The following is a 23,397-nucleotide window of genomic DNA, read 5'->3' as shown; positions in this document are numbered from 1 at the left end:
AATAACAGGAAGTTATTTTACTAATAATGAGTTGGCGTCCATATTTTAACATCAGGGTTATACTGCAAGCAAATTAAGATCCATTGTATATGGCTGTCGTCATGGTAACTAAGTAAGGTATAATTTGTGATCGTACAGGTAGTCTTTCTCAGGTCTAACTAAAATCCGGGTGACGTAATGAGGCGTTGTTACTGCCCAATCAGTCGGACGAGCACTTGGTGCCTGGAGCGACTCATGGAAGGCCTGGACAATACAATACCAGGGTATCGTACCCACAGATTTAGTGGTAGGGATTATCCATACAAAAGGTACCTAGGGATTAGCTGTGGTAGTCACAGTCCTGTTTTATATGAAGCGTGCATATACCCCACTTCAAACGTTGACGTTAAGAACGTGAACAGATATATATTTCTGCACACACATGACTTTGTGATCTTGTAAATGAGACGTACCAGCGACGTCATAGCAGTGGGTCGACTCTATCATAGAAGGTAAGAGGGACGAACTATTTTATTAAGTCATTTACTTAGTAGTAATTCCAGACCAGCTTGATTTTTTAAAAATTTATATCAATTGATTTGATGATTTTAATATTTGTATGTTTCTCTGTTTCTCACACGATTGTTTAAAAGTGTTTTGTTCCTAATATGAATTATACCACCTGGACGTTCAGGGAGGGGGTAATGCAGGGTAAATGGTTGATACAGGGGACTAGGATTGATATGGGGGACCCGGTTAACGTTGACATGTGTCTGATATAAAAAAAAAGAAAAAAAAAAAAGGTGATATTAAAAGCAAATCGAGGTACAGTAGTACAGGGGTCGAGGGAAAATGGGAGAAGTAATACCTGTCTACGTTCTGTAAAAACTTGGAACTGTTGAGGCCACAGTAGCGGACACTCTACAGCTGGCGTATAACAGGGTCCCTCTAATCTAATTCCGTGTGGTCTAATAATAAGGGGTAAAGAGCTCAAGGCTTTCCTTCAGACTCCATTGTCTGTTTATATAGTACCACACATACGCAAAAGTTTATATAGAACGGAAAAACTAAAGTTTTCTCATGTAAGTATATAAATTTTGAATATCTGAACTAAAGGGGTGTTAAATTTATGTAACGCAAGGATATTTTATTCAATAACGCCTTAACTTAAAGACGATCCATACTTTCTTTCTTACCAATGTTCGTCACATTATGTCACCGGATTAGTTTAATAACTCACCTAGGGGACGTTAACCAGAGGTAATTGATATCTACAATTAGTGACACCTGCCACTAATTATAAATCTCAGGTGATTTACCTGTATTGTACCACGGACTTAGATAGCTATTTTAATTCCGTTCTAGTCCTATATTAGCCAAAAAGCCCTAAGGCTTATATAGGCACATACATATATATATATGCATATCGAATTTTATATACAATGTATAGATAAATATTTTTGGACGAGACCAAATGTAATGTAGTTTTATGAAATAATGAATATTAATATAAAACACTGAAGAAACTTTGTACTTTTATCAGAATAATTAATAACAATATTTGACCTCTTCGATACAAATGTGCATTTATTAAGAGACAGTACTGTGGACTACCACGGACTTATCTAAGTCCGTGTAGATAAGTCCGTGGTACTACCGACCACGAACACTACAGTTACTATATATTATATTGTAAATATGTTTCTATATACACTGTATTGTGAAAGAGAATAAAGTTGAATTGAATAAAGTTGAAATATAACATTCTCTAAACATAGAATAGACAGGATAGTGACATCACAGTATACATAAAACACCGTTCAATAATGTGCATATAACAATATTTAATTAACACGTTTTTTCATTTCTGGATTTTTTGAATTCCAAAGTTTTCCTACATGTAGATCTCTTTAAATTTAAATTTTACACAGCGGCTACAAGATTTTCAAAAACCCTAATAGAGAACCGTGGTGCTGGTCAAATTATTAACCTTCCCGACTACTGACCCACAATAGTGGTTTGTTTGAGTGGTTTTACGTCCCTTCACTACCGATCTAGTAGTGCGGGTATCCAGCAGACGAATTTCCCCTCTCTTGCCCCTTACCCCACAAGTGAATCCATTCGGAAAACCTCAGCCGATTCACTTCGGTCCTCATCCCTAAACGATGACGAAAATTACTGTAATCGGGACAAGGTGTTCCGAATGAAGTGAATCTGACGTGATATTATAGAACTTCGGTCATCCCTCGACCACAGCTGGTTATCAATTCTCCCCTGGGTCCAGAGGGTGTATCTCAATATCCATGATCGTATTACCTATGGCAGGTTACAGGGGAAGTGAACATAAACCTGTTCCTGGCACAGGTTTTTCCGGGTAACATCCAGGTGTTACATGGGCCTAAAGACAGCCAAGGGCTATATACCTTAAATTAGGATTAAAAGGGAAGCAGGATAACTCAAAGACAGGAACACTCGGTAAGCCAGATTGACTACATGTAGAACCTACAGAAATAACCTTACTATACAAGCCGTTGATTCATGTGTTATATCCCCTGTGTACATAAAACACACGATTTAATTAATCCTTAATCCTCTTCATATAAATCAGGTGATGAAATGTATATGCATAAAAAAATAGTCAATGATCAGCCACGCCCCCCCCCCCTCCCCTCTCCCATGTTTTCAACAAGTGATTCTATACTAAGTTGCTTTGAAGAAATTATTACAAAATGTGTGGAAAGTGGAATTGTGTTTGAAAGTATGTCGTGTCTAACACATTATGTGTTAGTTGTATTGGACGTATGTCGTGTATAGTTTGTATGTTGTATTGGACGTATGATGTTGTATAGTTTGTATGTTGTATTTAACGTATGATGTGTATAGTTTGTATGTTGTATTGGACGTATGATGTGTATAGTTTGTATGTTGTATTGGACCTATGACGTGTAAAACACAGTATTCGTAAGTTGTATTTGACGTATGATGTATATAGTTTGTATGTTGTATTGGACGTATGATGTTGTATAGTTTGTAGGTTGTATTGGCATGACATACGATGGGTTTTTATAATTCTGTACTATCAGTACTAATACTTGGATTGCCGTTCCATACATTCAATCATGTACATATCATTTTGAACATCTTTCTTTGTTTCAATTAACACTTCCACACTAAACCGACTAATCATAGAGCAGGGTTAAATTAAGTAAATTATGTATGGACATTGTCATGTATGACGTCACAATAGCCCGATAACTTTCCAGGTATACAGTAACTGTTTACGAAAGTTCATGTCTTTTAAAACAAATATGAAATAAATAGAATATTTCTGTTGTTTTGATGAATAACAGTCACATTTCATTCGTCGGTCGAACATTTTTCAAATTTATCCCTTTTTCTTTACACGCACGAAAAAATGTCAAAATATTAACAGTTGTGAAATATTGCTGGTACTGGTTTTCTTCTAGAGACCAAAAAAATCTATTGATATACCTATGTTTTACCTTGATAACCGTTCTATTCTTATAATGGCATTACTTTCAAAACCATTCTATACTACAATGTAACAATAATAATGTTAGTTTTGATTCTGAGAAAGCAAATCACATTAACATTTCTCTAATCTATTAAATTTGAAATCAGTAGATTACGTGAAGATTATCAGGTAAGCATAACATAACAGTTACAGGCGCTATGTTGTCGTTTAATATTGGTTAATACAGTTTAAATGAGATCAGAGTTTGCCAATGGGCCAATTATCATATAGCCTACTAAGCACACGTTTCTTTGTTTTTCAGAGCCATGCTTGTTTGAGGGTCCGAAAATGGCTGTAGCTATACTCTTCAGTAGCGCTAGATCACACCACCAACACTCGGCGTTTCCCGTCCAGAGACAATACAAGGATGATTTGATGCAAGGTCTGCAGTCGACGTTAGGTGTCTATCCACAATCTTGGCCAAACCCTTGGCTACAGGACCACGATATTACCCATAGTTCCACACAAGCTTCCAGTGAAACAAGCGTGTATTCGAACCTGACAAAAAGCGCACACCCGATTAAGACTGAAGCAGACTGTTACAATCACGTGCAAGTGAAAACGGAAACGTGTAGTTGTGATATCTGCAGTAGGTTGTTTGGTGGAGCTTGCCATTTACTTCAATTTGAAGAAAACATTCGTGGTGATACGTCTGTTGCTATGGAAACTGAATACAATCCAGAGGAGAACACACTTTTTACAAACACCACACCTCTAAGGTCAGACGACGAGCACTTATCCAAAGTAACATGTAAAGTTTGTGGAGAGAAGCTAGTAGAAGACCAAGATATTTGTAATATATCAAAGGAGCTATCTTTTTTGTCGCATGACGCGGACAAACATTCGAGTGAGACATTTTGCCTGACTTGCTTAATGAACAATGTAGTCACTTCTATCCATGAAAAATGCGACATGCTTGATGACGTCACAGATGGTATCGAGTACGAATGCTCTGTATGTATGGCAGTTTTCCAAAGTAGGACAGAAACTCACGAACATATGAATACACACGACAGGATCCAAAACCATGCGTGTCCGTTCTGTCAAAAACAATTTAGTAACGGGAAGCAGTTCTATTCACACTTCCTCACACATGATAAAGAACAAGAATTTACTTGTTGATTATGTCGAAAGGTGTTCACGTGTGAAAACAAATATCGGTCTCATGTTAAATCGCACACAGTGGCGGATGCTTCGAGTAAACTTCACGACGACGCAGGCACAGGTGATATAGACAAGTGCAAAAGTGCTAAAGACAATATGTACAGTACAACGTCATGTCAAGACATCAACGTCATCAGGAGTTGTGACGTCGGTGCTAGGTTGCAAAGTGGAGGCGATAGTAGTACCGATATTCTTTACACGGATCTAGTAGAGTCTGTCGATGCTTCGTCAAAGCGCGACTGTGATTCCAATATGGCGTCCGACGATTTACCAGCCGTTATCAGTTATTGTGAAGCATGTGATGCCGCATCGAGTAACGAAAGAGAGCAAGATATTAACTTAAAATCCTGCAGAGATCTGAGATTTAAAGCAAACTGTTCGAAACAGGATAGACTAGCAGGTTCAGTAGGAAGTTTAGGCGGGATCGTCTGTTTAGAGAATGACCGCATGGAGATCAGTAATTTTGGGAAGGCTCGAGTAGTGAAAGACCGCACCAAGACGGAAGAGGATGAATATAACCACATCGAGGCTACTAACGAGGAACAGGAAGAAAGAAAGAATGGCTTCATGAAGGCTAGTAGCAATGGAAAGAAAGGGACAGAAAGTGACCAAATCATAGATAACAGCGGAGATCAGGAAGGAGTAGATGATGCGCGAACTGAGATAGGTAACGAAGAGAAGGATAGTGAAAGGAATATCCAGATCAAACATAGTAGTGGCTCTCTTGGGGTTCAGCAGCAAGAACGTAACATATCTGACCAGAAACAAAATACGAGCAAACTGCGTGACATCAAAGATGGGTACGAAGGTCATGACGTCCTTCCTGAAGACATATGTATGACTGAAAATAGATCAAAGGAGTTCAACAAGCAAGTCGAGACGGAGAAAGAATCGGAAAAGGAAGTGTGGAATCTAAGCTGGAAGAAGTTCAATATTGATAAAAGTAAAAAGTTACACATTAGGAAAACACTTGTCATACCGAAAACACATCCTGTTTCTTTGACAAAGAGACAAACAGATGGCAGCAATAATGAGTTATTGATTGAGGAAGATCATCGCAAGTTTACACAACAAATAACGACGACAGCGGTTGAAGCGAAAAAACCTTCACATGACAAAAATTAGAAAAAGTCGTCACATGACAAAAATAAGAAAAAGCCTTCATATGACAAAAATAACAATTTAACTTCTGAAAAACATAAAAAATGGAACGATACTGAAAAAAATACGATACCTTCTGTTACAATCACAAGCTTTTGTAGTGGAAAAGACAGTAACGGAAACAAAACGTTTGTTTCGAATTTTCTGCTTGCAGAACAAAACCAAAATCAGTCATCATGGAAAAGGCATTCATCAAAACGAAAACGATTTAAATCAGATCAACGTTCAAAAAATATCAAGCGACCTGACTCATCCGATACGAAATCATGCAACTTAACAACAATGATCAAAAGAAGAAAATATTGTTCGTCAGTGACGTCTCGAGAACATCAATCTAGCAGCGGGTCTAGTCTGGGACGACCAGATAAGTTTCTCGAGGAGGAAAGCGATGCCTCCGATAAAGACAGGTTTTTTTCAAGTGTTCGCAATCCGCTATTGTTAGTCAAGGACTGTCAGTCTGAGTGGCAATCAGATAGAAAAGAGGAAGCATCCTCTGACAACGGGTCATCAAGTGAATCAACTAAGTCATCGGACTGCAATGTCGGCGGATCTGAGGACCTAGAAGATTTTTCAGGAAATCCTGATAGCTCCCCAAAACCTTTGAAATGTAAACACTGCTCGAAGACGTTCCGGCGTAGATTCAACCTCTCCCGTCATATGTTGATCCACGAGGGAAACGGACCGTACCAGTGTGACATATGCAATAAGAACTGTCAGAGCCGAGGAGACCTAGTGAAGCACCTGACCGTTCACACTGGTGACCATCCATTTCAGTGTGACATCTGTCAAAAGTCCTTCACACAAAAAGTCAATCTAAAGCGGCATATGGCTACACACCTGGACAAGGATAGGGATACACCGGAATCACTGACGAACTGTTTCCGGTGTGGTATTTGCGATAAAGGCTTTACACAGAAAACTCACATGGAACGGCATCGGCGTCTTCATACAGGGGAAAAGCGATACAAGTGTCATATATGTAGTGAGCAATTTTTCGAGAGTCATCATCTAAAGCGACACCTTATGAAACACGAAAACGGAAAAATCATGAAATGTACTGTCTGTAAAAAGAAATTTACTAGGCGCCTTGAGTACAGTCGCCACCTAAGAACACACAATCAGTTCAAGGACTACCGACTCTACACTTGTGATACATGTGACCGCGGTTATGATACCCGTCATGGTTTAGTTAAGCACATGTTGATCCATACTCGTGAGAAACCGTTTAATTGCACTGTTTGCAACAAGTCATTCAGGTGCAAAGATAGTTTTCGTGAGCATAATAAGGGTATTAAACATAAAAGCCGATTGTTGAAGTTCGAGAGACGACAATACAACTAGCAGTCGGAGGGAGGAAACCTGGTCTGCTAGGATGAGCAAGAACATAATTAGCTTGAGTAACGTGACAGTTGGAAGGGTAACCAAAGCATTAGTCGGAAGAAGGGAAGAGCGTTTGAAACGGGCGACTGGAACATTAGTTAGAAGGATGGATATCGTTTTACTAGAAGAGCAGTCAGAATGGTGTACGGAGTAAGGAAAACATGTTTGCAGTCGGGTGGAAGTATCTTATTTGACAGAAACAATCGACACGTAAATTGGAAATTGATGCGACAGATACAATCGAAACAGCAGTCGGAGGCAAAGAAGCTGGTTTAACAAGAACAGTCATGATTCAAGTCGGAAGAAGCTGAAAGCACAAACAGAACAATAAAGCAAACAGCACCGTTTGTGTTGACAATTTCAACAATTTTACATACCTAACTATGTATTGGATCGTTTGTACTGACACGAGCACTGATGTCAAATCCCTATGGTGTTAACTAAAGCTTGAAATAAAATGAAACATATTTCATCTATCAAAAATCATGAAGTGCTCACTCATTGGTTAAGATTGAGTCAAGATATTTGTAACCTCATAACGGAAATAATAATAAAAAGGACATTTGTCGATTTGAAAAGCTGTTTGAATGTAATATATATTTATATTGTGTATCGATATTTATAAACTAATATATATTAACTTGCGACCTAGCTGTGTATTGTTTTATTTGTAATGCTACAGAAAAGTAATATCATAATAAATTTCATTTACAGTTCCCAGTTTCATAATCAAGAAGTCAGTAAATCGAACCCTCGTATCTACCTCCGGTTCTGGTTACATAGTACGACCTTTGACAGCAACTTTCGAAAATATTTGTTCGAGGTATTTCCTTTATTTTGCTTCCAAATACATCTTGGAATTGTGGCGGAGTGCAGAGTATAAGTATAAGAAGGTCACTGAGGCCTATTCTTTCACCTTTGATCAAAACCTTTGAAAACAAGTTGTCCATGGCATATCTTTATACGTTTTTACATGTAATCATATTTGATCTGCAAGTTCACGTACAGTTACGTCTCTTGATGGCGGAATGCAGAGTACGAGAAGGAGGATGCGATGAATTATGCTTTGACTATAACTCTTGAAAATGTTTGGTATGCAAATATATCCTGAGGTGACCTCATTTATTCTACCAAAAACACGTTACTCTGATCTTCATTTTGACCTCTGTTGACAATCATCGATCGGTAAAATGTGCCCCTTTCCGTATCGAGATACTTTCTTTGCAATATGTTGATCCTGAGATAGATGTACAGCTCGGTAAAAAATGAAAGGCGCGGAAGAAATTGATGCTCTTCCTTGGAAATACATCACAGAGCGCTGGAACAACACTCTACCTTTTAGTATCAAATTATGGATAGGAAGTCGGGGGCCGCGATGGCCAAGTGGTTAAGGCGTCTGACATTCTGCTGCCACTAGCCCTCAACCACTGGGTCGTGGGTACGAGACCTACGTGGGGCAGTCGCCAGGTACTGACCACCGGTCGGTTGTTTTTTTTATCCGGGAACTCCGGCTTACCTCCACAACCAAAACCTGCACGGCTATTTTTAACTCGATACGTGTCCTGTCCTGCCTACACACATTCCTTGTACCTCCCCTTTATTGCGTCATACATTCCTTGTACCTCCCCTTTATTGCGTCATACATTCCTTTTTTTGGGGGAGGGATGACCTTGACCTCTGGAATGTATGACGCAATAAAGAGGAGTTTATACCCGTAAAAGGGGAGGGATGATGTAATGTATGCCGCAGTAAAGGGGATCGATGTAGAAGGAATGCATGACGCAATAAAGGGGAGGTATCCGCCATACTTCATATCAGATTCGAGCAGATTATTAGTCAGTTATCAAATGTGAGGACCGTATCAAAACATTTAAGGAGTGGCCACAACAAGTGCATCAGACTTCAAACCAGCTTGCATTTAACGGGTTTTTATAATCAGGACAAAGTGATAAAGTCACCTGTTTCATATGCGGAGTAAATTTAATAACAAAGAGTCGACATTGGGTGTATATATATGGAGACTACACCAATGGCTCAAGGGACTATTAATCGCATAGTCAACGAAAAAATCCCTCTGACAAGCATACCGCACAGTAAATTGTTGTCTAGGTATTAAGCAACTCTTTCCATCAAGAAGAACGGGCATGATATATAAGAATGGGAGGAGGGATAAAACGAAATTGGAGGGAATAGTTTTACTCAGAAATGTGTTACCTTCTTTGGTATAAACAATGTCAGGTAACTAAGATACCTGATCCTATACACAACAGCCACCATACACACACAGGTCACTACACAAGTCTACCCCAAATTTTATGGTGTATAGCGAATTGGGGAGATATCCCCTATCAATAAATATAAAAGTGAGAATGATCACTTTCTGGGCAAACCTTGAAGAAGTAGATTATATTAAAATATCCAATATTTTGTATAAATTACTATTTCACAAAATTGCAGAAGAAAATGGGGAAACTGGTTATTACATCCCCTGGATGAGATATGTGAAAAATATACTTGATGAGTGTGGATTATCCAATATATGGATATCACAAACATTTCCAAATATTTTGTGGTTAAAAAAACCTGCTGAACGAATTTTATTTTACCAAATTTTGCAAAATTGGGATTCTGACAAAAATGAATCCAGCAAAGGAATAAATTATAAATTATTTAAAGATGAACTAAAAATTGAAAATTATCTAAATATCCTGTCTACAAAAAATGCCATTATGTTCTGTAAATTTAGAACTGGCAATGCCAGACTTCCAATAGAAAGAGGAAGATGGTTAAATATAGAGGGAAGAAATAGAATATGCCATTTGTGTAATACTGAAGTTGGAGATGAATTTCATTATATGTTTAATTGTCCAAATGTTTCAAATAAAAGAAAATTGTATATTCCAAATTACTATAGCAGGCAACCAAACTGTTTAAAATTCCAGCAACTTTTTTCAACAAATAACAAAGTTTTACTAGTTAAAATATGCAAATATATTTATATAGTAATAGAGAGAGCCCGTTCTCCTGGCTAAAACAGCACGTACTCTAACTTGAATGTACCCATTGTATATTTTCTTAATATCACATGTATATTGTGGTTTAAAAGAATAAAATCTTGTCTTGTCTTGTCTTGTCTTGTCCCAACCAATCCAAACAACAAGATTAGTACATTGTATATACATCAAACCTGGGATTTCCATCTCTACCTACAGTACTGATTCATTATCAGTTCTCTAGAAGAGTCTACACTTAAATCTTCTCAGCCTGTCTGAGACAATTTCTCATTTTCGTCGTACAAGTCCAGTCAAATGTTTGGAACAATTTCTTTTTTGATTTCATATAATATATAGACTTCAAGAGACCCAGTTCTGTTGACTTTTTATAGAAAGTAAACTACAACATTTGTCTGATTCCAAGATGCCTTAAATGATCTAACTCAAATAATAGCTTTGCAAGTCAAGTGGAATAGTTGCCAGTCTTGTACTGTCTATATTGCAAGAAAAAAGGTCAACACAATATTTGTAAACATGTATGGAACTTTATAATCATCAAATAAAAACACAGTATTTGTGAAACAATTTCAATCAAGAAACTATATGGAAACAGGTTTTTACAGTCTGTGACGATTTGTTTTAGTATTCATGAAGATTTACAACAACGAAAGTCTTTTCAAGTTAAATTTTTAACAGGTATGAGTTAAATTAAAGTATTTTGTTAAAGAAATTGACGCAAAAGTACCTTGACAAACAACTTTTTATTAGAGATGTTATTCAAAAGTATACCTTTTTTAAAATAAAACCTCACTTCTTGCGGCACTTCTTGCGGCACCTGCGGCACCTGCTGATCGGAGAACATTATACTTCCGTCTTGATGAAAGTGTTTGCGTAATCATAAACTTAACGACCTGGTCACTAAGTGGGTCAGTCCCTCGTCCCTCACTGGTCCCTAACTGACCTGGTCAATAAGTGGATCAGTCTCTCGTCCCTCACTGGTCCCTCTCTGACCTGGTCACTAAGTGGGTTAGTCCCTCGTCCCTCACTGGTCCCTCACTGATCCATCCCGATAGTGAAGGAGTTTGGTATATTTAAAGAGGGAGGGATAAAGTGGCGCAGAATATATCACACCGAACCATTTCATCATCGTACTTTTATATATATAAATATTTAACTAAAGCAATACCTTAAAGCTCAATGTTATCCTACTGAGATAGTAGAACATGGTATACAGAAAGCTATTGAAAAGGGACCCTTAACTTCCCGTCTACAAAAACTAAAGGATGAATCAAAGTTAGTTCCTTTTGTTTCTACTTTCAATCCACGGAATTGTAATGTTTCCTGTGATAAAGAACAAATGTGAAGAGTTAAAGCAAAGTAGCAGGCGTATGAGAAACATTTTTAATAAACATGCTATTTTACATTGTAGACGCCAACCTAAGAACTTGAAACGTATGTTGACATGTACTTAGTTTAAGATGTGCCACATGTCCTATGATTATCGAGTGTAATACTTTTATTTTCAAGAATGGTTTGAAATTTACTGTGAATGTAAATATGAATTGTAAATCAAAAAATGTAATTTATGCAAATGTTGAGATTTTTACATCGGTCAAACCGGTAATGAACTCAGAACACGTATGACTGTACATATCAACAAATTAGAACTGATTCTTTACGAAATCTTCATGTTAACAAACATATTCATGAATGTGCTGGAGATAAATTTAATGTATTACATGTACCTTTGTATCAACTATTTTCATCAGACATTATTTTAAGAGAAACGAAAGAAGACCAACTAATCAAAATATTAAAACCAAGTCTCAACAGGCCACAGTAAAATTTTACGCTAACTTGTCCACCAATCTTGTGTACTTCGTGACGTCACGTTACTATTTTAGTGTGATGACATGTAATTGTGACGTCACGAAGTTGTTCTTTCGAATAAACCTGAAGAGCCCTGTGAAGGGTGAAAGCAGATAGTTTTTTTAGTCGGTCGTTAATCTAATTTTTTCTATATTTACTTCCTTCACATGGACATTTAATCCATTTTAATTATATTTAAAATTATATATTTAGTATATATTTTCATTATTGTTTGTATTTTTCTTTTTTTTCTTTTCGTTCCGTTGTTTTATTTCCCCCAAATTTTGTGTTTCTAATTTAATTACTTTTAATTAAAGTACAGATGTAAACACAAAACTTCATTAAACTGATAAGAGAAATATACAAAGAAATACCTTATTATTTACCGTTATAAATGATGAAACATAAATTACAACGTCATTAAATTGATTTCATAGCTTCAGTCAGTCTTTGACAACCAGTGTATCGTTTTGCTCTGGGGATGATATCAAAATGATTTTTAAAGAATGGAAGGCATGCAGTCGAGATTAAAGACGGAAGCTTTCTAATAACGCATGCATTATATGGAAGAATTACATGTACGATATTGCTGACATACGAAACAGCAACCAAATGTCACTTTATGAAAACATTTGAAAAGGGATATTCGTCCCGTGAATATTCCTTTTTACAGAAAAGGTTTGTCCCATGCTTGAGGGAATGTGTTTAGTCCCGTACCATCTGTACCGATCACATTCCGGTACTAAATTCAATATATATTTATATATATCTACTTATGTTTATGCCTATTATCATTGTTGACATTTAATTGTAAATGTATGACGGGAGAAGGCTGTGATCATTTGTAAAAACTTGTGCCCCATCCCTTGTTCAATTTTATTGGCAACAAATATGTTTAAAGCTAAATAAAGGGCCTGTTTCCAGTAATGTTAATTCTCCATAGGAGCCTGCCCCCGTATAATTTCTTATCTAGCTCAACTACTGTTTTTTTCTTTTCCGAAGAATAATTTTACACCTTTTCGACACCCAGATTTCATAATTTCAGTGAAAATGTATTTTTATAAAGTTGTCAATTTCAGCATCAAAGACATAAGTTCGTAAATAAAAGAAGGTTATCTCGAAATTGTAATTCGCAACATACACTGTAGTATAAATTTCTTTTGATAAATATTTCCAAAACATCGTGTTTATTCATAAAACATAAAAAAAATATTCTCGGATGAAAATGCACTTGCAGAGACACAATTATGAAGAAAAATGCCATAAAATTGCAATTTTCTCCCGTTATATAGTTTTGGATGCAAATTTCCATCAGAAAATCGGATAGAGCTTTACTTGTTTCATATGTGTACCAAAAATCAGCTAATTCCATGTGGTGGAACGTTCTCATATCGCCGCCTGAATGTGGTTGTAAATTGAAAGAAAAGGGGAAATGAGTAACAACCTTGTCTGAAACCCTATTATATAGCTTATTATATACAAACTTTTATATTGAATATCAGAGCGGATATTTTCATGACAGTTTTATGATGTGTAACGACTAAATAAACAGTATCGATATAAAGATTTACACTGAGGACACCCTGATACATGAATACTGTTCTATCTCAAGTTGTCCTCTTCTGAATTTTCTGATCGTGTGGCCTTGTACATTTATCCGTATCTTCTTGTCTTTGTCTATACGTTTACGGAATCATTGACTCGACGCTAGCTATTCTTGTCTCACTTTCCTTGTTTTATTGTCCCATCTCCAAAGCGTTGTGGCTCTGTCAGGGTTGGGACCCTGACTTGTCTCACTTTCTTTGTGCCTGCCGACCACGCCACATCGAATAGATAGATTATCCATATGAAATACTTTATTTTGTTCTAAGTAATCAATCAATTCTGCGCTTCTTGGAGGTATTGAATGTGATTTATTATATTGTCTTGTTATTTTGTGTAATTAGTTGTTCGTTATTTATCACACATTTTCGCATAATTGTACCAAACTACTAAGTATTAGCTGTTTACAGCAATCATCGGTGGCTTGCTATTTTGTTACTTTATCGACGCTTCATAAACCAATCGTTATTGTTTCAAGATGGAGGGTAAATGTGTTGGAGAAGGGTGTCAAGTATACTTCAAGAAACGTAGTGGCAATAAGAACAGAAGTGCACGCAATGTAAATAGTCCACAATATAAATGGCTCCTAGATACGCTGGTGCAACAAGGATTGATGTCAGCAAAGGAACAAGCACTTATTTGCCAGAAGTGCTACATGAAGTATCTTCGGAACAAAAATCAGCCTGAACCTGAACCCGAGCAGAACCAGGAAATAGAGGAAGAAGACGACTCCCCGTCCCATATCCTGCCGTTGCTGACCCTTCATGATCTTTTGAATGGATCATCTTCACACAAAAAATGCTGTCTCTGTCTTGTTACCTTTGCAAGAAATGGAACAAAATCATCAGTCTTACCAAAACGTGCAAGACATCACCTGATCTATTCACACAAACTGTGGTGTCCCACCTCATCCCGCGTCTGCTCCATTCACCTTATTGGTAACGACTTAGATCCGTCTACAGAGGTTGTCCTTGATGGTAGAGGTTCCTTGGAATCTCAGTTACCATCAAAATCGTCCGAAATCATTAATGACCTCCTAGAGGTGTCGCACGTCCTTTCACAGAACCAGTCTGCGTTTACAATAAGCTTTTCTTCTCTTGATGACTCGGCATGCATGGCCTGGACAGGTTGGTCCAAAGATCAGTTCCTCGAAATCCACTCGCACTGTTCCCCATATCTTTCATCTGGTATATATACCAAGACTACACACGATGCTCTATTACTGTTCTGGGTAAAACTGAAAACCGACATTTCCTGGAGTCAGTGTTCTTCTCTTTTTGGAATTTCCAAGTCAAGTGTGTCCAAAACTTTCCACTCCATAGTACAGGCATTAGACACATCGATAGTCCCACAATTTCTAGGTCCGGATCACTTGACAAGAGAACAGTTGCTCGGGCACAATACTGTCTTTTCAGAAGCATTTTTTGGAGATAAAGCCACTGCCATATTAGATGGCACCTATATTTATATCCAGAAAAGCTCCGACCACAAGCTCCAGAGAATGTCCTACTGTGGCCAGAAGAAGAGAAACTATCTCAAATTCATGAGCATCGCCTTACCAGATGGCTACATTCTGGACACAGTAGGACCATTCACTGGCAGCGAAAATGATGCTACAATTACAAAAAAAGTCATGGACAAGCTAGTTACTTGGCTACAACCAGACGACAACGTTGTCGTTGACCGAGGTTTTAGAGATGTCCTACCAGTTCTCGAAGCCTCTGGCCTCAATGCTAGCATGCCGTCATACCTGAAACCCGGTCAAAGTCAACATTCTGACGTCCAAGCAAATCTTGACAGAACTATCACCAAATCGAGGTGGATTGTGGAATCCTATCATGGTCGTCTGAAACACTGGACGTTCTTCCGAACGCAATTGGTGTCTAACAGCTTTATCAATGTCATCGAGGCTTTGCTTCGAACCGTCACAGCCTGTCTGAATGGTATTAGAGGACCGATCTACCAGAGATCTCCAGAGAGAGATGCCAAAGATAGGCTAATGGCTGAACGTATGAAGGACCGTTTGACAACACCGAATGGTTTAGCTCAGAGAGTCAAGACAGATCCGGATCTATCTAGACGGGCAAGGTCCGAGTTTGTCAAGATGGATGCATCTTCCGTACTGTTTCCCCGTCTCGATCTTGATTACTTGAGAACCATTACGTGTGGAACGTATCAGATATCTCTGGCTCCTGGTTACATCGCCGAACATTTAAGTGATGACGGAGACTATGAGGTGTGGCTTTACCAGCACTCCCCAGACCTTCTCCGATGTCAAATACATTCTCGACACAAAAGCCAAACGAAATATAACGTTTGGATACGGTTCACCGTTTCACCCGATGTTGAGGCCCCAATAAAGGACTACTACTGCCAGTGCCCAGTTGGAGAGAGAACGATGGGAATGTGTGCGCACATCTCCAGTATCTTGTACTACCTTGGGTATTACAGGACGCTGGAAAACCCTCGACCATTACAACCACAGGTAAAGAAATTCCGACAAAACTTGAAATAGTTTTCCATGCGGCAACGGAGTGCATATGTCGAAAGTATGTTTGGGGCTCGATATGAAAGATCCCCGTTACCATGTGACTAACCAAACTTATAAATATAGGTATTATACAATCGCCCGTAGCTATGAACACTCCCGTAAATGCGAAAACCAACCAAAATCATAAGGAACACGTTTTGTTTGTTGTTCTGTCTATTTGTCAGCCAATGTCTTCAACCACGGGGACTTGTGAAGTAGCCATCTTGGATTTTTTTTATGAAAAAGTGTTTCTCTCACTTTTTTTCATATCTGTGTACATATTCTCAACATACCGAGCAAATACTCTCGTTTTTTTGTTAATTATCTAAAGAAAGTCGAAAATCGGCAATTCAACCATAGGCTAATTCAACCCAACATTTGAAAATGTTCCACCACTTACATTTTGATGATTTTTCCTCTCATCAATAGCATATTACGTACTGTTTAATAGGATAAAAATTGGTTTGCATCCAACGCCCATAAAAGGGTGTATTCTCTAAAAAACACAGTTTTTGTGTCTAAAATGTTATCATCGAAAATGGCATTTTTGAGATTGTTTCTTCCATAAAACAGCCAAATGGCGCGATGGAAACATGATTTTTTGTCACAATCATGCCATGAATGTATTCTTTACGGTGACCATCATTTGATTAGATTTTCATTAATATTTTACATAACATGCACATTTTATCAACACTTAGACAGCTTCTGAAAGGTACAACTTTGAGGAGCCATAAAAAACAAACCAAGTGACCTAAATCTTTATACTTTATAGATTTGTGACAACAACGGCATGGGCAATGCACCACCAACAGGAAATTTGAATCAGAGAAGGGGCCGTTTTGGAAACCGGCCCTTTAAATTCTGAAGATTGGCACCTAATATAAGCGACCATCGAATACATTCCAAACGGTTTGTTGTTCTAAAAACTGCATAACTGCGATGCTAAATAACTTTTCTTGATCACTTGAAATTCTAAAACGTCTAACCACGAAAGTACACAGATACGATAATTCGTTTGAAGTGATCCGAAAGGCCGAACATCGGCACTTCGAAATGGTGTTTCAAGGCGATACTTATAATTTCTAATCTAGCATTCGGACGTATTTGTGTTTGTTACGGTACTGTAAAAGGTAAATGAAGACCATGTACACTGATTAAGTATATTTAACCCATACATTTGTTGGGTGCGGTGTTTGAACAAGGTGATGAGATCGGCATACGGTGCCGCCAAATGTACGTGTACGTCATCCCATTAACTTGACCCCACTGTCCATTAATGTACACGGGTTATAACACCTGTTGCCATCTGAAGCTTGATAATTGACTTTACAATTTAGACAAAAGCATTAATTAGCTCAGATCGTTTTCTGGGACAAAGATACAGATTACAAATTACAGACTAAGTAGTCAATTTAGTAGCCACCTCGTATTTTTACTTTTTACCGAGGGGAGTTATCACCGGAACTTGTCAGTTATAGCCATCAATCAAAACCTTTACTACAACAAAGACCCGACGCAGAGGAGGAGCTGCCATTATCTCACTTATTCAATAGTCCGATCGACAAACAACAAGTCATGACCCTGGCAAGGCAAATGTATCCGGATAACTTTCAGCACTTTATGCGAAACTTTGCTGAAGCTACGAGTAAACCATATGGCTACTTACTTATTGGTGGATTTGAAACAAACTACGCCAGAATCTTTGCACATTCGTATCAATGCTTTAGATGCAAACCCGATATGGTTGTCTGTAAAAGAACAGAACATAGACATTGACTCTCACTTCCGACACGACAGTTCGAGAGGACAGACGTACAGTGATGTGCTCCAAGATTTAGGGGATCAGTATACAGTATTCCGAAAACACAGAACATAACGAAAAAATTACCGACGAGATGCCTGCCTGCGACGATTGTGGTATTGTTTTTCAAGACATGCACGATTTACAGAGACATGTAAAACGACGGTGCCCAGAGAACACTGCTGTAAAGAGAAAACATGAAGAGGATGATGTTCAAAGTCCGAAAAGGAGGCAGAGGTCTGACATTTTTGGGGATTCGATCATATTGGATACCGAAAATGAGGATGAGGAGGATACAGAAGAAGACGAATTCTTCAGCAAAATCAGCTAACGAGCTAGAGATAATAACAGAGAGAAATGGATTGAAAAAATATCAAAATAATATAGAAAGGGACTTTTGAAGAAAGAAGCTGAGAGTCAAGCAGATGGAAATATGAAAGAGAAAGATATTATTGAGTTTCTAAGACAATATCAATATCTTTCAACTGAAAAAGAAATAAGTTTATCGATTTACTGAAAAAAATATATATTTTTACGGAGTTAATTGCATTTTGTTTTTGAAACTATTCATAATAAGAAATGTTCATTTTCCAGCTACGTCAACCGGTATTTGTTGAAGTGGTGAAGGCGGGTACGACAATAAGTGTCTGTTTCAGGAGATATGGCGGTCATCCTAAATCGATAGAACTATCTGAAATACAATGGCAAAGATTGTCGTCAATTATAACCGAAATATCAAACTTTGTCCTGGACAAGTAAGAAAGCAGGAGAAAAAGAGAAAAACAACAGAAAAAAAGCCGTACAAAAAATGTACAAAAGCCGGTAGTTAATTACCAGTACCTGTCCATACCCGTCACATGTGTGTTGACACCACCGGTCTAGACTAGTTTACTGTCCCGGACGACATGTCTATACAGGTTAGTGTCAACATACGTCATCAAATAGCAGTCAATACGGATCAATTGATCGACTGTAAGCACAAGTAGTTTAATCAAATATCTGTAGTATGTATACTAGCCGTCACGTTAATTAAATGTTTCTCTCATTTTGATATGGCGCCCATTTTGTACCTCATGCCGGCCACTAGCCGTACTGGTCCGATTTTAAACAGGGGAGGCGGCCATTTTGCATGCCTGGTTGACACGTACACTCTTCACTTCATGTTTTGAGATGACAGCCATTTTGAGAAAAAAAATCAAATTATGAAATATATTTAAAATTATTCTATTTGAAAAACATCATTTTTTTTTCATTTTTTTCCCCTCATACTTTTATATTTTGTTTTTCAAATTTTTTTATTTTTTTCTTTTTTTTCTTTCTTTCTTTTTCAATTTCTTTTTTCTTTCTTCAAATTTTATGATTTTTTCGATGGCGGCCATTTGGCACCTCATGCCGATTTGTCACGTACATTCTGCACCTCATTTTTGAGTTGGCGGCCATTTTGCACCTTATGGCGGCCACTTTGCATCTCATTTGGGTTGACACGTGTCACTAGAATGAGGTGTAGCACTTCATTTGCACCTCATTTAGTGGGTCAAAACCTTGAAACATTGCCACGATCACATCGCTGTGACAAAAAACGAAATGCTGACGAAAGCTTATAACTTTGTCCATTCGTCGAGAAAGGTGGAAGGTATTTCCTATTACCCGAACTTGCTTAAAAGCGGCGTTGTTCTAGGTGTTGTAAGCTGTCGAGTTCATTGCGTCGACTCACACCGCAGCGACGAGAGTCTAACAATATCTTCGAACAGAGAAATCATCAAACAATACATGAACGACAGCCTTCAATACTAGCAGCCTTACCCAAACAACCGTCCTTTATCGACAAACGAAATCGACGTTACATGCACAGCACTAATACAATGAAGGCAGCGTGGTGCTGGTGAATATAACCAGTTGAGACATACACATTTTGTTCCTGATCGAGATACATGACTCTCACATGCACGAAAAAAAAGAGTAAACGGTGTTTGCCAATGCCGTTTCGAGCAGATTAGCGACTTGGATCAGAGATGGATTGGCGGATACTTTGAAATCCTCCACTGCAGATGTAAAACGAACCAGCGAACAACTTTTTATCTGATTTATGTTGTTGCCTTCTTCTTGATCTCTGACTTAAACTTGGCAAGGTTGTCTTTCCTTGTGATCTGAATTTTGTCTTGAACTTCATTGGAGTATTTCCGATGATATTGAGAGAAAGTATGTCTTCTGGTAAGTATTTAAATCATTCACGATTCTCCGGTTCGCTGGTTGGTACATTCCTGTCTGAACTTCTGGTCCTTTTGTTTCTCTATCTCACCGCTTTGATGGCGATATGCATTTTCATAGCAAACGGGATAATTGATATAGTGCATCCAATTGCAAGCCCTTTCTCGACTTGTTCGATACTGCAGTGGAGTTTCAGAGTAAACCGCACTTGGATCGGGATTGGCACAACCCCATAGGCATGGAGACTGATTTTCTTTTTCTTTTATTTTTCTCCTCGAAGCATTTTGAGAGTTACTTATTAATCCCCCTGAACTGCAAATTAAACCTATACCACATTTCGTTCACTTTTAATCTTGTTAATTACATACAGTATTCCAACAGTGGTCATAACATTACCAAACTCCATGAAAGATAAGCTTTATTCTCTCGGTCGGTAGTTTCCTTGTCCCAAGTATATTTGCCCTATTGATCAAAACACTTCTTTAAAGGGGTTTTCAACTCGAGATACTTTAGTTTGTATGGAATGCATTGAAAGGCGTAGTCATGATCCGAATTTCGACCTGAAATATTCTGTGGTTATTTAGACTTATTTAAGGTTTTTCGCATCAACTCGATTTACCTTATTTTGCATCGACGCTGTTGTATTTCTTGCCCGTGTGTTGATTTTTTTCTTGAGTGTCTAAACTGAAGCTTGCTTTAATTTGATGTTTAAGAATATCACCCAGAGGGTCAGGATTTCCCTGGTATAACCCACATCGTAGAGAATGATTTTTTTCTCGTATCCTTTCAATTTTAAGATTGTAAACAATGGTTCGCAATGAAATCTTAAAATTTACCTGACTTGACCATGACCGCCCTCGTTGTAGTTGATTGTGACGTCATATGGTATTGTTCCCGTGAGGTCCTATATGGTTTTTGTCAACACACTGTACATCATACCCATAGTAATGATTTCTAAGTTGGGCTCAATGCAACTACCAAATGTTACCTGTTTCATTTGCAAATGAAATTGACAAGATTAACCTTGCCTGTGCGTATGGATACATATTTTCAGATTTTGAGAAGGAAGACAACTATTGACATTTTTAAACAAAGGACATGCCACTTGTACGAGATTTTACATTTTTATAGAATCTACACAAGAACTTGTTCGAGTAACCAAAGACGATAAATCAGCAAAATATAAGCAACTGTTATTCACCCTTCATGTGCTTCCATAGATATTATCCTTCCAGCTACCCATTCTGCCTCTTGTGTCGGTATCAGGCCCCGGTACATGGCGAAAACAACGTGGATCACACATCCATGTGGTGACGTCAAATATGAAATTCAGTCGAACAGCCAACTGCCATGTCAAATTATTTCGTCCTTTCAAGCCATGTCTGGTTTACTGTCTAATTCAACATTCAATTAATGCAGTTTCACATTCCGGAAGACGAAGGACCTCGATATTTAGCGGTTCTTCACTTCGAGCTAGTAAAAAGATGGCTGTCGTCGACGAACAGCTGAGCATGCGCACTGCGTCCAGACATTATTCTTCCGGGATGGCGTGTCAAAAATTAAATATCTAAACGTATGCATACATCAACAATCTTTAGATATGGCATTCACAAAAAAATAGTGTTTGGTTTCTTCATAATTTGGCTGTTTTGAACTATACGCGCGCGTAAAACATCATTTTGTTAATGGCCTTTCAATGATGGACTATACTATTATTCATTTCGTCATTACGTAGAATTGTACAAACTCCAAATTCTGGGACACACTATCAGAATGGAATTTCACAAGTTCCAATTATTGAAAAAAACCATGTTGATTGAAATATTCGTAGTACATGCTAAATTTGTTTTAATACCAACTCAATTTATCACCCCATGGAATCAACCAAAGCAAGATTCAATCCTTAAAAAATACTCCTGTGGTGACAGAGGAATTATTTCCTAAGGTTTGGTTTTATTCAGTTAAGCATCCTACCTGTATTAACAAGAAGTGACTCCATGTGTGCAATGTACGCGTGCTTGTGTGTATGTTTTCAGGAGGCAGGGCATGCTGATGTGTTTTCTGCCTTGCCAAAACGTGGATCTGATGCCGGTTTAGAGCGCTACCTCACTTGATTGCATCCGGTGACATTATACGACCACTGAGAGTCATGCCCTTAGGGGTGAAAGAAACATTGTGACATAGGGATGACAATGGATTCATAAACAGGAAATAAGGGTATAACATAGTGAATGGTGGGAATGTTTTGCCTTTGTGTCCTGATACTGTGGTTTATTTTGTTATATTTAGCTGAGAAAATAGAGTAAATATATTACCTTGGATATGTACATTAAGAACATAGACACAATTCAGACGATAACAATGTCATTTTATTTATAACTATTCTATAAAACTATTCTATCGTATCAACTTAATCAAGTAAACCTTGCTTAAAACGTATAACAGCGTATCATTTCGAATTCTTTGGCCACGTGGTTAACAAATGATAACTAGAACACCGACAGGTCAGTAAGGGTCCTGTCTTGTGTCAATATACTCCCCATAATCACCAAGAAGCAATCTGCCCATATAGGTGAGCTTGACGTTGGACATTTGGACTTCAAAAAGAATCACAAGGAAGCACAATATTCATTTTACATGTAATATGATGTGAGTCTTGTTTCCTTCCACCTTCACATTTGCTGGGCTTACAGAAATTTAAATTCCGGAGCGATACTCATTTGTTAGCTTTGATTTGTTTCATTTCACCTTAAATACCTCCTCCATCAAGAGCCAGGATCAAAGTCCGAGATCCACTTGGTCTTTGACCTTTGGACCTAAATGACCCTGACCTTTAACCCAGTGACCCTTATCTTTGGTAAGTTGACTTCAGTGAAAATACAAAACTTGACCTTGACCTTGAACCTTTGGACCCCGTAGCCTGGACATTAGGTCAGTTGACTCCGTGTTAAGTTCTGAAAAACCTAGCTTCATAATAACATAAACAAAATGTTTATCAGTAAAAAAAAAAAAAAAAATGACCTTGACATTGACCCAGTGACCTTGACCTTTGGTCAAATGACTCCTTGTTTAATTCCGACCAGCTTTGCTTCATAATGTCATAACGAAATGTTCAACAGTAAAAAAAGGTACACAATGTCACCTTGACCTTTGACCCAAAGACCTTGACCTT

The 23,397-nt window shown here is 37.9% G+C and overlaps 2 protein-coding genes across 2 annotated transcripts; both read left to right on the top strand.

Annotated features, from left to right (window-relative positions):
• Window positions 1–421: 421 nt before the first annotated feature.
• On the top strand, window positions 422–5,850 carry LOC110465543. The gene is made up of 2 exons (XM_021521450.1): window positions 422–491; window positions 3,777–5,850. Exon 2 carries the CDS (start codon window positions 4,775–4,777, stop codon window positions 5,801–5,803), a length of 1,029 nt encoding a protein of 342 aa, XP_021377125.1. The 5' UTR covers window positions 422–491; window positions 3,777–4,774; the 3' UTR covers window positions 5,804–5,850.
• Window positions 5,804–7,861, top strand: LOC110465484 (zinc finger protein 184-like; the record flags this gene model as incomplete). Its single annotated transcript, XM_021521333.1, has 1 exon — window positions 5,804–7,861. A coding segment is annotated over one exon (1,377 nt), but the record flags the coding sequence as incomplete, so codon positions are not given.
• Window positions 7,862–23,397: the final 15,536 nt, after the last annotated feature.

This window comes from Mizuhopecten yessoensis, unplaced genomic scaffold (assembly GCF_002113885.1).
Source record: "Mizuhopecten yessoensis strain PY_sf001 unplaced genomic scaffold, ASM211388v2 scaffold1591, whole genome shotgun sequence".
In the NCBI taxonomy this organism is placed as follows: Eukaryota; Metazoa; Mollusca; class Bivalvia; order Pectinida; family Pectinidae; genus Mizuhopecten; species Mizuhopecten yessoensis.
The sequence above is the reverse complement of the archived record's forward strand: the minus strand, read 5'-3'. Positions and strand labels throughout refer to the sequence as shown.

Bases quoted from the DNA above. Each gene is read 5' to 3' on its own strand.
- LOC110465543 (XM_021521450.1), top strand. From the start codon at position 4,775: ATGTACAGTACAACGTCATGTCAAGACATCAACGTCATCAGGAGTTGT.